Genomic DNA, 14,747 nt, shown 5'->3' with positions numbered 1-14,747 from the left:
TTAACCAGTGTAATGAGAGTCTATTGTGAACTGTGCCGCTCACTCCTGGACTTTGTATTGAATTTTGTCCTAGTACAAGTAGCGACCTCACTCGCGGACTGGACTTGATGGATTAAGGCAAACATGAACCAATCAGAATGCGTCGTGCAATGTAGCCTTGTGTTGAATCCGCTAGGGATCTAATAATAGGGCCGATGTAATAGCATGTCTTGATCTATCTATCTAGCTAGTGTAGCTAAACGAGTGAAAATCTAGCGGCTGACTAAGCACAGGTTCCATCACCTTGTATAGGCTGGGGTCACGTGCTCTAGGGGTGAGCTGTATCTAACATTGTGCTTACCTCCCACCTCCTCTTTCTTTGCTCTTCAAGAATTACCATAACCTCCGATCCTCACATCACTTTCTTCTCATGGGTAATCGACGCCAATTCCCCGATGTGCACTGGATCTGGAAAGGAGCCATCTCGTTCGTCTACGAAGTCCATCCCCGCATCGTGGTCAAAGTCCCTCAGCCCGGAGAGTTTGAGAAAAAGCAGTTTGATAAAGAGCTAAAGATCTATGAGATCTTCTCACAATGTCCGCCATGTCCTTCTATAATACAGTGTTTCTACTACACGGACAAGGGCATCTTCCTCGAGTATATGAGAGGTGCGACCCCTGTTGGCAGCTGACCAGTTTATCTACATACTAACGGCATCACTAGATGTGTCCCTTTCTTACAGGATACAAAACAATCAACTTCGGGACCTGCAAACCAGCGCTCTTATTAAAGTAAAAAACTTAGAACCCCTACCTTTGCGGAAGGTATGGCTGAACGACCTTGCCCAAGCCGTCGCTTTCCTCGAATCGCTCAACCTTGCTCATGGCGACCTCCGGCCTGACAATATCCTCATTGACGGTGACCGGCTTAAACTGTCCGATTTTGACTGTACAGCTCAAATTGGGACAGATTTCGAAGCCTGTATACCTCCATACGGAAGAGTGCTCAACAGCAGCGAAAGTGATCATGGAGGTGCCGGCTTCTTAGGCCCTCGAACAGAGCAGTTCGCTCTCGGTTCCTTGTACTACCTAATAAACTACGGCTTTGAGGTTTATGGAGATCGATGTCTTACTCCAGATAACCCCAAACAGCATGGACCTAAGGTCGTGAAGTTACTGCAGAACATGGAATTTCCGACGCTAGATGGTGATCCGGTGATTGATGATATTATTGACAGGTGTTGGCATAATAAATATGCAACTGTTGCGGAATTGGCTGCACACACAGAGATGCTCCTTGATAATGGGACCAACGGAGAACGAACCAACGCCGAAACTACTTCCAACAGTGGATGGCGCATGGTTATAAGCCGCATCATTGATGGGCTGTGGTGGAGCCTTGGGGATTGGTGGGAGTTTGTACGACCGGGACGCAGCAAGGAGTCAACCAATCGCACTGAATCCAAGGACGATCGCCATGACAACCCGGATCATGACCTTCTACCAGAGGGTTTCTCCTCAAAGAAGGCTTTTTGCGAAGATTTGGTGAAGCATGGACTTCTTGACCTACTTTCTTCGGGTGAACCTGAGCATCTTGGATTCAGTTTTGACTGGTATAGGCACCGTCATTGAGATGGTAGAGAGCATACTATGGAGCATGTAAGGGCCATGTCTTGTTAGTCGCCTTAATTTTGCTTTCGAGTTCCCTGTTACTCTACCTTGTCCACCTCAAGAGGATCATCTTGTTTGACATGTTGTGATTTCCCCTCCAGCCAAAGCAACACGCGTTCATTCAACATATAGCTTGAGTTGGCCACCATGATAAGTCGACGTAATAGTGTAAGCGTTGTTGTCGTAGGTCAATTTATCTTGTCGATACGTCTGAAGTGAATGCATGCCTCGGGCTCCTAATGCGCCATCATAGCAAGCTTGCCGCGTAGCCACAGCGAGGGATCCATCAGGGCCTTTTGCCTCCAAAAAGAAGTTTGGTGCCATGGGAAGGTCATCCTGGGTTGATGGAATAATCTGGTCGCTAAGGTCCTTGCGGATTTGACGATTGAGCTGTTCAGGACGCGCACCATAGAAGTGATCTGGTTTGGCACGAGATAGCGTGTCATCGGTTAAGTGGGCAAGGTTTCCGAATAGATATCCTCCTATAGATCCGCGACATTAAGTAACCTGAGCACGCTTAAATGGACCTCGGCAGGGAGCGTCAGAAGATGCGAGCTGGAACAAGATCGTTTGGCGGGTTGAGTGCACGCCTCTTCAATTATATAATTTTCTCCTCCTGCTAGCTGATCGGGATCGCGGGCACGCTTCTTGGACGGAGCATTAATTGTAGCACTGGAGGTCATTGTTTTTGACAAGGATTCCGAGTCTGGGGTGCAACAATGCCCTGTGAAAGTAGGGGGTATGATGGGCCTTGCAAAGAGGTAAACAAGGGAAGCAGGAGTTCCATCAAAAAGGATCTCGCCAAGTTTCCAGCCCCAATCCGCCTTCTCTCGCAGCTTGGGCGCGATGACATGAAAGTATTGTCCCATCTTGCGTGAGGTTGGAGTTCCCGGACCGTTGGCGAAAAGAATGCCTGACAGAACAGAGCGGGCATACACACCAAGGCCAAAACACTAGGGTTCTCTGAATCGTTAATTTATGGCCGATGAAAATTTGGAACGCTCGCATTGCAGGAAACGCGACAAATTCGAAAACAACGCGTCGTACAAGAATGGAGAGAGCATAAACCAGAGAAGGCTCCCACTTGTAGGCACAGCAACCACATTCTATTCCTTACCTCAAGAAAATATACCCTATTAGATCCGACGACAGCTCCCTTCGCCCGTTGGCCGATAAATATGTTCTACGAAAGAGCGCAGATGCGAATGATGATGACGAACGATGCTATATATGTTTCTAAGGCTGGAAATTAGGGGTAGAAATGGTGCGGCTACGGTGCTGTAAACACTGGTTACACGAAGCCTGCTTGTCGCAGCCCGTCATTGGACGGTGAATGTCATGGGGGCTGGGGAAAGATGGTTTGTTTTTCGACAATCGGATGCGGAGCAACAAGCGAATCAGGACAAGTGGCTTGGCATCAGGCACCAATATATACGAGCATTATCGTGGTGGTCCTTGCTATCTTCCACAACTTCCGGCATCCAACCAATATCCCTATTCCTTTCCACGAATATTCACTTTCGTGGCCCGCCCTGATGACATCAACACTTCCTCTATATGAGCCAAATCCTCTTAGATTTGTTGCTGTCCCTACTCCAACCAGCATTCACGACACATGATCCACGAGCTAGAATGTCGTGGCAGTCCCTATTTTGGCTGCTCCGGGGCTCCTTGATATTGCATCAGCCCTAATCATGGGTGTCCCTGATGGCTGCCACATTGAACATATCTAGGCCACAAATCATGATCTGCCCTGAGGGCATTGAGGTTCCTTCCAAACACAATTGGAACTGTTGCCATCCCTGCTCCTCTCCACATTCCACCAACAGAGGTCACAAACCATGCAGCATCGTGATTCTCCCTGTTGCCGCCCATGTTAAACCATATTCGTGTGGATCTCCCTACTCCTCTCCATGATCCCTCTCCATGATCTGATGTTTGTGGTTGTCCCTACTCCAGTCTTCCTCCCTACTGCCTTCCACGCACTTTTTGTATAATCATGGATCTCCTTAATCCGCGCTTTGGCCCTACTCCTGTCCATATAGTCTTGATTTCATGGTTATCCCTGTCTACCTTTTGTCCCTACTCCCATCCACCTATTTTTCCCAAATCTCAGCGTGGCTGTCCTTGGTCCGGATTGGTCCCTACTCCTTTCCACGGATTTCTGCTTTTTTGTGGCGCTCCCCAGTCTCAATTCCTTCCCTGCTCCTTTCCACGGGTTTTTGTCTACTGGTGGCTCTCCTCAGTCTTGACTGCCTCCCTGTTCCTTGCCACAGATTTCTGACTTGCGCTTCTCCCTACTCTCCTCCATGATGCCTGCCTCTTCACCGTTCTCCCCAGTCTTGTTTGCTTCCCTACTCTGTTCCACGGATTCCTGCCTCTTTGCGACTTTTTGTGGCCTCCCCTGATGGCATCAACATTTCCTTTGTATGAGCCAGCCACCATTACTATGGTTGCTCTCCCTAGTCCTCCCTTCAATTGATCAATTTACGCCATAGAAAAGGTGAAGCCCCTCCAGCGTGGCCTCCTCCCTCTGGGGCTGCCACCTTCGCCAATTGTTGTGGCTCCCAGGCTTGCTTCATAGCCGCCGTCATCCATTAGGTAACAAAGCCTGCATGGGTTTGGCTTTAGTAAGAACAAAATGCCGCCCCTTTTCCATTTTCTCATTCGCAGCTTGGTTACCGGCAACATTACGAAAGATAGGACTTGATTATGGAGATTTTCCTCAAGGGAGACGACTACTTCTGGAGGCTTCCTCTTCTCCACTAGAAAAGAAAGCCTCTCTCAGGAGTCGCCCTCTCTTCGAGCAAAGGAAACCTCCTCCATGAGTGGTGAAACCGAGTTCTTTTGAGTTGCGGGGTCTTGTTGGAGATCTCCAACGATGGCTACCGACAAACGTCTTTTGATTGGCGGGGATGGCTGTATAGCCGTGGCTGAGCATCACAGTGGCTGGAGACATGTAGCAGATGATTTCCGCCATCCTTTTCAGACTATGAGTTATTTCACCAAGAGAGGCTTGCTGACGGTCTGGAGAAAGCTAGAGATGTGAGGATCGCCCTTTGGCTTTCATTCTCTACTGGAACGGGAAAACCATTTGCTAATATAAGATGGCCAGCTTCTGTCCAGAAAAGCTCCGAATCAGCTCTCATCAATTCATCATAGACTTCAGCGCCCACAGATTCAAAGCATTCCTTGACTGGCTTGAGGAAACACACAAGTTCTGGATCCGACAAGACAGTCTGGGGTTACTGGCGTCGAATTAAGTCATTCTATGCAGAAAAGCATAATGGTAACAAGATAGATGAAGAGACAAGGACTGACTGTATTAATGTATGATTCACCAACCTGATTATGTGTGTGCAGCTTGCTGATGATGGCAGTACATATGGGTTGTGGTTGACAGGTGGGAAGAGAAATGGGGTCTCCAACAGTATTCCTGTGAGCCTGTGACTGGCAACAAAGATGATATCTACCTGTTCCTGTGTGCCAACTGGGAGTGGTGCACAATGGTACATGCAGACAAGAGACAGCGGGTGCAGAATGGAGCAGGGTTACTCCTCTCCTATCTTTCTGGCAGCCGGTTGGTCTCCCTATTTGATACCCCCGCGAGGGGGAAACCACCACCCGGAGGGGAGCCCTGGCTCAAGGAGTGTGGAGCGAACGCAATGTCCCCTTTGACCCAGCCACTCTCACCCAATAAACCCACGGGTGTACAGTCGAGAGTGCGATCTTGGCTGGCAGATTGTGATGACTCCATGAATGACACCGCCTCGGATATTGCTTCCAAGGAAGATCTGACCGACGACGAGGAAGACGTGTCCATTACTGAGAGCGACATCAAGAGCATAGTCTTCAGCAAGGTGTTGGGGTCCAGTACACAGAGCAGCTACTCGGAGGTGATGCAGCTTAACGATGTGCGCAAAGCCGCCGGTGGCGGGTTTGATCTTGACTATGACCTTAACCCAGCCGATCTCATCAGGGATGATGAATCTGCTGTCACCGATGACGGGTACCATGCGGGAGACAAAAAAAGGGACCATTTCTCTGGCAGCATATTCGCTTCTACATCATCCATGGTGAAGCGCCAGGACAACCTAATTCATTGCTGGCTCATGTGAACCTGATACATACTAAAATGGAGGACAAGAAGCCCCAAACATATGTGTTCCTATTCCCATCATTCAACTAAGCAGAGACTGATACACATCACAGGAAGGTCTTTGTCATTGCACACCACCCAGAGCCAATATTTGACCTCCTCTCACATCTAGTTGCCATGGCCTTCTATAATGATGCATTTGATGCAGAATTCACCTCACTCAAGGATATCTACTGGCATCCAATCCCACCACATCTCCACAGCATGGTGGTCAAGATCCAAGCCAATAAGCTGGGTATTCCTGTCTTCCATGAGCCTGAAATGACTGAGAGCAGTTATCCTGGATGTCAACACACTTGTGTCATCCCTTGAGGGCCGGCTAAACATTTCAGATGAGCGGAACCCAATTCCATCACTGGACAATGGCACAGAGGAAAATGAATTTTCCCACACAATGGAAAGTGGGGCAGTTCTCACTTGGACCAAGAAGAAGTTGGACAGAGCTGGTACAAACTGCACATCTTCAGTAAGACAGCTGCTCAAACATTTCTCGCAGGATCTTCCAATCAGGGTGAAAATGAAAAGTGAAAGACTCCCCTTTCCATGGCTTCTGCTGAGATGTACTGTAATGGTAAATCTTCTGTTGAATCATGGATCTGAGGTCAATAGGTCTGGTGGCAAGGTCAAACGCCTCTTATGGAGGCAGCTCTTTGGGGAAGAGTCAAGAACATGGATGCTCTTTTGCATAGAGGCACCAACAAAGGACTCAGGGATAAACATGGCCTGCAAGCCATCAATTTTGCGAAGGAAAGTGCCGGGAATTCCCAAGAGAGACACCGGCGTGCTGGAAAAAAAAAAAAAAAAAATCAATTTTACAAGAATACATTTGCAGCAAACAGGAAGTGCAGGGAAATTGTGAAAGCTCTCAGACAATATACCCTCGGCAGTAATAGCCTTTCAAATACAAACCCACAAGATTATTCTTGCTATTCCTTTCATAGATTGGATAGTCAATTCACAGTCGTACTCTCTGGCCCAATTGCACAACTTCCAGTTTCAAGGAGCACAAAGAAAATTGCATGGCTCCAATGAGAACCTTCTTTTCTAGAAATTGCCGCAATAAGCACTGGCATTCTTCTAGGTAGACTTGGTAGCTCAAATATGCAGCCATAAAGGGGATGCCCTGTACATCCATAAAGAGCATTTGATATGCTTGGAAATGCTGCTATAGCTCAAGAAGCCAATATAAAAAGTCAGTCAATTTGCTTGACCGCTTTCAGACTCTGTAATATTGCCGCTATGGAAATTTCACAGCTTATGAAGATACTATGGTTATTAGCACAGAAATGGCTTGGGCTCAACTTGATTGAGACTGGTCGAATTATTCCAAGTGGTTATTTGGCGGCTTGGCAGTAACCAGGCGGCAACCTGGGTAATCACCCACACTAAACCCCCCCCATCTATCCGCTAGATAGTAGGTAGGTCTAATTCTGCACATCTGGGTACGAAAGTACTCTGTACTCCGTTTGTAGATTGAGTGGCTTAAGCCAATGAAGTGCGTTTTCCTCTACCTAATGAGCTCCTGCCGGAATGTGTGGGAAATCTTGGCAAAGAGGTACATGCGGGAGCCCAAGGTCCTTGTCACCTCTACAGAGCACAGAGGTACTCCGCACTCCGTAGACCTTGGTCAATCCCTAAAAGTCTGATCTGGAACAACTCTTTTGTGGGCCCAGCGGGCATAGTTTGGCTTGCTGACATGCCGTCCGAGCCCCGTCCACCAAATATACCCATTTTCTACTGCAATTTTGGAGAATCATCTAAGCCAATGATATGGCTAGTTTAAGACCCGCGCAGATACTCCCCCTGTTCATCCTTTGATTTTCCTGTGATTCATACATTCCTCTCTGTCCTTTAACCTTGGTCCCTACCTTTGGCCTAACAGCTCTCTTTCCCCCATCACTCCAGCTGTGTTAAATGCCTTGGGCATCCCTTCAGTGTTGCAATAATCATTGAAATAGGCTCCATACTATTAGTTATACACAATGCCGCTGCTCACGTACTCGTCCAAACAACACAAAATTAACGCACTCAGAGATGCTCCCTTGAAGCATGATGCTTTAGCTTTTCTTAAAGCCAAAATTGTCCAGCAGCAATCCACCATCACAGAGTTGACAGAGATTGCTTCCAAGCAGCAATCCACCATCAATAAGTTGACAATGATTAACTCCCGGCAGCTATCTACCATTACCAAGTTGACAGCAACCGCAATCCAGCAACTGACAGGTCCAGTGCAGCAGCAAATCAGCATTAGCACCTCAAAACAGGATCAAACTTCCAAAAAGTGTACTAAGAGATATCAATGTCCTCTTCCCAAGTGTTCTAGTACATTCGCTCGATCGTCCAACCTCAATGACCATTTGAAAAAAAAGCACCGTGCGATGTATGACAAGCTGAATCCCAGCAACGGTCCTCATTGCAATGCACAGGTGAAGAGATCAATACTACATCACCTCTCAGATCAGCATCCTGAACTTCTACCTGGATTCACTGCTGAAGTCCTCAATGTTGACTTTCCTGCCATTAAGAAATTACCACAAGGTTTTGAACTTTTTGGAGTGGAGTACCTCAAGACACTGAAATTTCCTCCCGCCAAGGCAAACAGAGTTCACCATTCCTTATCATGTATGAACCCACAATTGCCGTCAAAACCCCATGAGATATTAGATCATGCTCCCTCAGGTAAGGCCGGATCAAACAATCTCTCTCTTACTCATGGTGGGCAGCCACAGGCAGGTGGCAGACCCATAAAAGATACACTGCCCAGCGAGAACATGCAGGCAGAAGCTGGCAAAGAATTAAGTTGTAGACCAGAATTCTGGTTTGGTGCAAGATTGGACTCCTTTAACTTGGAAGCAGAAGATCCTTGGTTTAATGCAACATTTGATAATTTTGACTGCAAGACCACTGTAAACAGGCAGAAGGCATAGCTATTTGAAAGAATTGAGATTATTCCATTTAAGTAGCTCTCCAACAACATCACATCAATGTTAAAAAATCATGAGGAAATATGTCTGCCCTCTAACTCAAGCCTCTTGTTCTATGTAGTAAGCCTTGTCAAACTCAAGCACCCTTTGTGGTGACCGTGGTTCCAGACTATAAGATATGTCTGCTTTGTTGTCTGTAAGCCGAAGTTGTATGAGGTATGTTGGAGAAATAATGCTAAGCTTGGTGCAATTGTCACTATATCTAACAACATGGTTGTTTAGCAAGTGCTATTGGAACGGGGTACGATGGGATGCCTCATCAAAGTAGGTGAGTTGGTTGATATGGTGAGAGCACAAGAAAGGTGAAAAATCACAACATAGTAAGAGTATGGTCAAGTAGTAAGTGTAGAAATAGGTATGTTCTAACAGACACCTAAGCTCATAAGGAGTAATGGTACTAAAGAGCCCTGTACTAATACAGGCAGCTCTAATGAGAAACAGTAGCACATTTCATGAACAAGAAATCTTCATATTCTCTAACTAATAACCAAACTGGTAGTAAGAAATGAGTGTGTAGAAAAGAGCAATGGTGTGTAAAGATAATAAGCCAGATGCAGGGACTACAGGTGGTTTATATAGCTTAAGAATAGTAGCTTTGAGATGGTTTGTGCCTTAGACTAGAATAATCTTTGTTCTAATAAAATACTGGAATCCCTACTACATTTTCTTCTGGCCTTCTGTAAGGATTCGCCGCGAACCCCTTACACGGACGAACAGCACCTGTGAAGGCCAGAGGCCTCAGCTCGCGAGCTGCTGGGAGTTGCATGTGTCCTCGCGAGGCACTAAGTCATGTGCTCACAAGCACACATAAAAGGCTGTCACTGTGCGAACCCCTTGCTGGGAGCCAGTGGCAATCTTGCTTACAAGTTGTACATAGTTGCCAGAATACAGACCTTTTACCTTGTGTACTCTTTTCCATGTATATTCCTCCTAGAGATTCATTGTCATGCTGATCCACATGTATGATTCTCACACCTTCAATATTAGCATCCCCTGACAACAAACAACATATAAAATAAAATAAAACCAATTTAGTAAAATAAGAGAATAATAAATAGTAATGAGCAGTCTGGTAAGAAAAAACATAGAAAATAAGAATAAGAAGAGTGATAGCAGCAATTCTTAATAATAATCACCATGATCCTCTTCTTTCATCAAGTTCTCAGAAGAAGAAGAAGGCTGAACTGATGCTGGGTCAATGTTATTGTGCATGTAATGCCAATAGAATTTATTACTAAAAGCTTTCTTTTCAATTTAGTAAGACTTGACAATGGCATCCAGAGCAATTTGTATAGCCTTTAGATGTTAGTTATTAATGAAGTCCTGAGTTTTTTTGTCATCAGGGCCAAAGAGAATATCAAGTTCCTCAATTACCATAGAGTTGTCCCACTTAATTTGTCCTACCAGAGTATCTGATATAGCTCCTAAGTCTTGTAATTGAATAGCAGTAGGGAATTGATATGGAATCAATGTGTAATGATTTGAATGGCTGAATGGAGACAAAGGCCCTGGAACTAGATCTCTATATGCAGCAGAGAGCTGGGACCATGTACCAGCTTTATTGACTTCTAGATGTTCATGGTTCTCTTGGATTGCCACATACCAGAGTAGCATAGTACATCAGACCTTTTTGCATGGACCATGAGCTCTATAGAGTAGCAGAGGGCTTGTAATTTGGACATCACCAGGCTTGCAAATGATGTTGGTCCATCTAATACCAAATTTTCTTTCATTGTCTTTGGTATACATTGTATCTTTAATGCAGTGAATATAGCCATCAGTGGATAAGTCTTGTTCTTTGACTAGTCCCCACTAATCTTCTAGGTGGTTATACATTTCTGGCAAGATTTCTGTACAGTTGCTGGGCTCTTCTGTAGTTAAGGTCAAGGATCCTTGTATCATGTTAACACCCCTTCCAGTAGTAATAGCATTGCTTCAGCAGTCTTCTGAAGTAACTCAATAACAGTATGTTGCCAGCAATATTCATGTTCTTAATAACAGGACAAAGTAATTTCCTGAACCAATTACTAAAACAGGGCCACTAGAAGAATTAGCTCTGTAGAGCTCTGGAAGTGGTGGATTTCTTTAATGGCATCTATTTCACCAATTAGCATCAAGACTGTTACTAAAAATTGTTATCTTTTGATATATGAGTGCTGGACTTCCAATTATGATCTGAGAGGTGAGGGCAGAGATTCTCCTGGTCAAAGTTAACTAGATTAATGTCTTTATTGACTTTACATTAATTGTTCTTCTTCAGAGCTTATTCTTTTATCACAGTCTTGTGCTGCTTCTCTCCAGCTATGTGAAATAAATGCACACAGAGAAAACTAACATCTTGTTAGTAAACAATATGCACCAGAGCAGAATTCTGCAAGCACTCACCTCTTAATATAATCCATTGTTGCAGTGCAGTTTGTTGTACAGAGGAATGTTGAAGAGCAGTAAATAAAAAGAGAGACTGGGGGGGAGAGAGAAAATTGTCAACATTAGCTCTAAAGAGAAAGAAGAAGAAGAGGAAGAGAAAGAGAAGAGAAGAAAAACTAATCTCATGTTATTATTCAGCAGCAGTATAGTAACAATGTGTTGAGCTTGTCTATAGTAATGTGCCTGTAGAATGTAAACAATATGTATAGTAATTATTCTATGTAAGTACTTGATCAATACACTCCATATTCCTATTATTCTGTAGCTAGTATAGTAACAACACATTGAGCTTGCCTATAGCAACATGCCTGTAGAATGTAAATAATATGTATAGTAACTATTCTATGCAAGTAGTTGATACACTCTATAATTCTATTATACAGTGCCTTTAATTCAACTCATTGCATACAATTGTGAAGATGGGGCTAAAGTAATATTCAATAAGAAAGAAGACCTGTGCAGCATGGAAGCACTACCAGATCTTGAAAGATCATTAAAAAGATATATTTAAGACAGAAGAAACAGATTGCAAGACACACTATAATATGCTGAAGAGAATTCAAGCTAAACATAAGTGATATACACTCTTAGTGATTTGTGTTGAATCATATTGATATCCATTGCAGGCAGAATAGTAGTGAAAAGAATTGCAAGATGATTGAGAATAAAGTTATTAAACAGCTAATGATCAAGTAATTTGTCAAGAGCAAGTCAAAGTAGTACTATAAGTACCAGCTCATGGTCTCTCAGCAAAAGAAGAGAGAGAAGAAGAAGAAGTATTATCAAGAAGAGATCACAGAGACTGAGAATAAAGTTCAGCAGAACAAGAAGATAGAATTTAAAAGTAATAAAATTTAGTAATGATTCTGATATATTTAGGCTAAAACAAGCCAGATACAGCATTCTATTTCTGTATGTAAGCAGATCTGGTTCTGTTAAATGATAGTCAAGCTTGAGATCAAGATCATAGCTTATAATCATAATTATCTTGCTGCAGTTAGTGTATCAAGAGAGGGGATTGAGAAGAAGATGAGGGGATTTCTGAGCTAATTACAGAATCTGATGGAAGATAACAACAGCTCACCTGTCCCAGAGAAGATGGAGAAAGATGATTTTGAGATTGTGATGTTCTCTGATGAGAACAATAAGAAGAACAATAAGATAGATGATGATTAGATTATTAATGTCTAGAAGAGAACGTTAGGTTTTTAGTTCTTTTTTTATATTAATTTGAGAATGAGATGCCATTAAATTAGCAAAATATTTTATTTTTCTGAAGAAGAATGTTTCATTTTGTAGATGATGATTTTGTAGTTAATTACTGTGCAGAGTAGAATGAGCCTAACTAGCTGGGTTATCAAATTTTGCTTGAACTGTTACCAAATTTTGTTACTTTTTTGACTAAGACAGAACTCAGAGAAAAATCAATTTAATTATAAAAAAAAAAAAACCTAATTAATGGTTAAAGCCAGTAAACAAGCAAAACCTACAGAGGTTTCTTCAGAATTAACCATAGTTCAACATGAAAAAAAATAATTTGTATTGTGGAAGGAGCAGCATCACAAGTTGTTTGTTACTTGGTAGTTAACTACTGAAGCTGCTCAGTTGATTAAGAATAAGAAATGTGGTGACTTTAACTAAAAGGCAAAGCAACATCATTCTGATTTTTGACCAAAATTTGATCAGGTGGCAGAGTATTCTAAAAGCACTCCAGAGATGATTTGCAAGCATTGCCAAATCTTTCTCAGTTATTCAAGCTTTTCTTGAAATGGTACAAGTAGTCTGAAGAAGTATTTAATCAGCAAAGACTGTACAAAAACTGATGACAGATAGAGTAACACTCTGGTTAATATAATGATAGATTATAAATTCTAATTTCTCAAATATAACAGATTTTAGTAACAGTTCTGGTGTCTTAGCAATAGTTTCTGAAGCATTCTCAAACAGATTCAGATCTGCCTGTTCCTGAATGTAATCAAGATAATTTTCTCCAGCAGCTTGTGCAAATATTAATATTCTTGAATCTCTTATTTTGTGCTATCAAGAATTCAGCATTCTGCACATTAATAACCATGCTCAACCCTGCAATGGCATTACAGATACCCACACAAGAAACATTATATCAGGTTATGAATAATATATACAATCAGCTATTCTGAAATCTTTTTTTTGATCATGACTTAACAATCAAGGTATCTCTGGCAGTGAATAATTAGACAAGTTCCAATAATCTTGTCTTTATGGTAATTAATGATTATTACATTACAAAGAATTGGAAGTACTGTAAGTATTTACTGAGTTTTGAAAGTTTAGAGAGTGCTTATACTGGCAAGAATATGATAAAGATTCTCTAATAATTATTAGTAGTATGAAGACTTGAGAGCAATCTTCTTGTAATTACAAGTAACAATACATCAAACAATAATATCATGCAAGCACATCTTATACATCAGTTAAGACCAGTATTGCAGCAGTTAAATAAGACAACTGATTGAAATGCAGACAGTAAAACAATACTCTGTCTTACTTATATAATTCAACTTGTAGTTCAAGAGCTGGTTTGCAATCTCAAGATTCAGCCAAACAATAATACTCTATCTACTATCTTTAATGAGAGCTTAATTACTGATGATTTAGCATCAACAGACACATTTGTAAATACTCTTAAAAAGATAATAAAATTTGATAACAGTCTTGATATACTTGAGTTAATTTACTAATCTTTGCTTAATAATAAATTTATCTTGTTGCCAATATAACTAATACCTCCCCCTAACTTGCTGCATGTTTCTAAGAATATCAACAAGAGAACCAGCACAAGATAATTCAAGATGTTTGCACAAGATGGAATTCCATCTATAAGATGTGTGTTTGTATCTTGTTGCTTTAACAAGCTGTAAACTCATGAATCCAGAACTTATCACCAAAATACCAAAGACTTTACTTATTAAATGATGACTGAAAGCAGATAGAGTATATAGTTAAACTGTTGCAGTCATTCAGTTAATTTATCAAGATACTGTTCAAAACAACAGGCCTAATAATTTATCTAGTATAGGCAATCTACAATCATCTTTTCCAGTATTTAGAAAGAGAGAAGGACAAGACCCAACAGTTGATAACAAGAGAGAACATTAAAGAAACTATTAAAGCTGCCAGCTTGAAATTCCAGAAATACTATAGTGATACTGAGTATTTAAAAAGTGAGCTGCTAGGTATAGCTACTGCTCTCCATTCATCACATCACATGAGAGCATATAATTCAGAGAATTAGATCAGTGATAAGCATAAAACATACTGACAACATATTTTGAGGTTTTACAAAAAGTATTATGAGAAATGTAAACAGTCAAGAGAAGTAATACTTGATGTAAATAATGTATATTTATTATAAGTATTATTCTGATTTCCTCTCTGCTAACTTTTCTAGAATATTGAGCAAATGATTTTTGAGAGATCCTATTAAAAACAAGCAAATTTCCAAAATAAAATGCAGCAATATTTAAATAATGAGAATTTGATATCATT

At 42.1% G+C, this 14,747-nt stretch overlaps 4 protein-coding genes across 4 annotated transcripts; 3 read left to right on the top strand and 1 right to left on the bottom strand.

The window, feature by feature from the left end:
• Window positions 1-409: 409 nt before the first annotated feature.
• D8B26_007045 (uncharacterized protein) lies at window positions 410-1,610 on the top strand (the record flags this gene model as incomplete). Its single annotated transcript, XM_003066705.2, has 2 exons — window positions 410-647; window positions 703-1,610. The coding sequence occupies 2 exons, from the start codon at window positions 410-412 to the stop codon at window positions 1,608-1,610; spliced, it is 1,146 nt and encodes a 381-aa protein (XP_003066751.2).
• Window positions 1,611-1,766: 156 nt separating this feature from the next.
• On the bottom strand, window positions 1,767-2,518 carry D8B26_007044 (uncharacterized protein; the record flags this gene model as incomplete). Its single annotated transcript, XM_066125393.1, has 2 exons — window positions 1,767-2,131; window positions 2,293-2,518. The coding sequence occupies 2 exons, from the start codon at window positions 2,516-2,518 to the stop codon at window positions 1,767-1,769; spliced, it is 591 nt and encodes a 196-aa protein (XP_065981475.1).
• Window positions 2,519-5,155: 2,637 nt separating this feature from the next.
• On the top strand, window positions 5,156-5,767 carry D8B26_007043 (uncharacterized protein; the record flags this gene model as incomplete). The annotated part of the gene is made up of 1 exon (XM_066125392.1): window positions 5,156-5,767. One exon carries the CDS (start codon window positions 5,156-5,158, stop codon window positions 5,765-5,767), a length of 612 nt encoding a protein of 203 aa, XP_065981474.1.
• A 2,023-nt stretch (window positions 5,768-7,790) lies between these two features.
• Window positions 7,791-8,614, top strand: D8B26_007042 (uncharacterized protein; the record flags this gene model as incomplete). The annotated part of the gene is made up of 2 exons (XM_066125391.1): window positions 7,791-8,487; window positions 8,538-8,614. 2 exons carry the CDS (start codon window positions 7,791-7,793, stop codon window positions 8,612-8,614), a joined length of 774 nt encoding a protein of 257 aa, XP_065981473.1.
• Window positions 8,615-14,747: the final 6,133 nt, after the last annotated feature.

Source organism: Coccidioides posadasii, chromosome 4 (genome assembly GCF_018416015.2).
Source record: "Coccidioides posadasii str. Silveira chromosome 4, complete sequence".
Taxonomy (NCBI): domain Eukaryota; kingdom Fungi; phylum Ascomycota; class Eurotiomycetes; order Onygenales; family Onygenaceae; genus Coccidioides; species Coccidioides posadasii.
The sequence above is the reverse complement of the archived record's forward strand: the minus strand, read 5'-3'. Positions and strand labels throughout refer to the sequence as shown.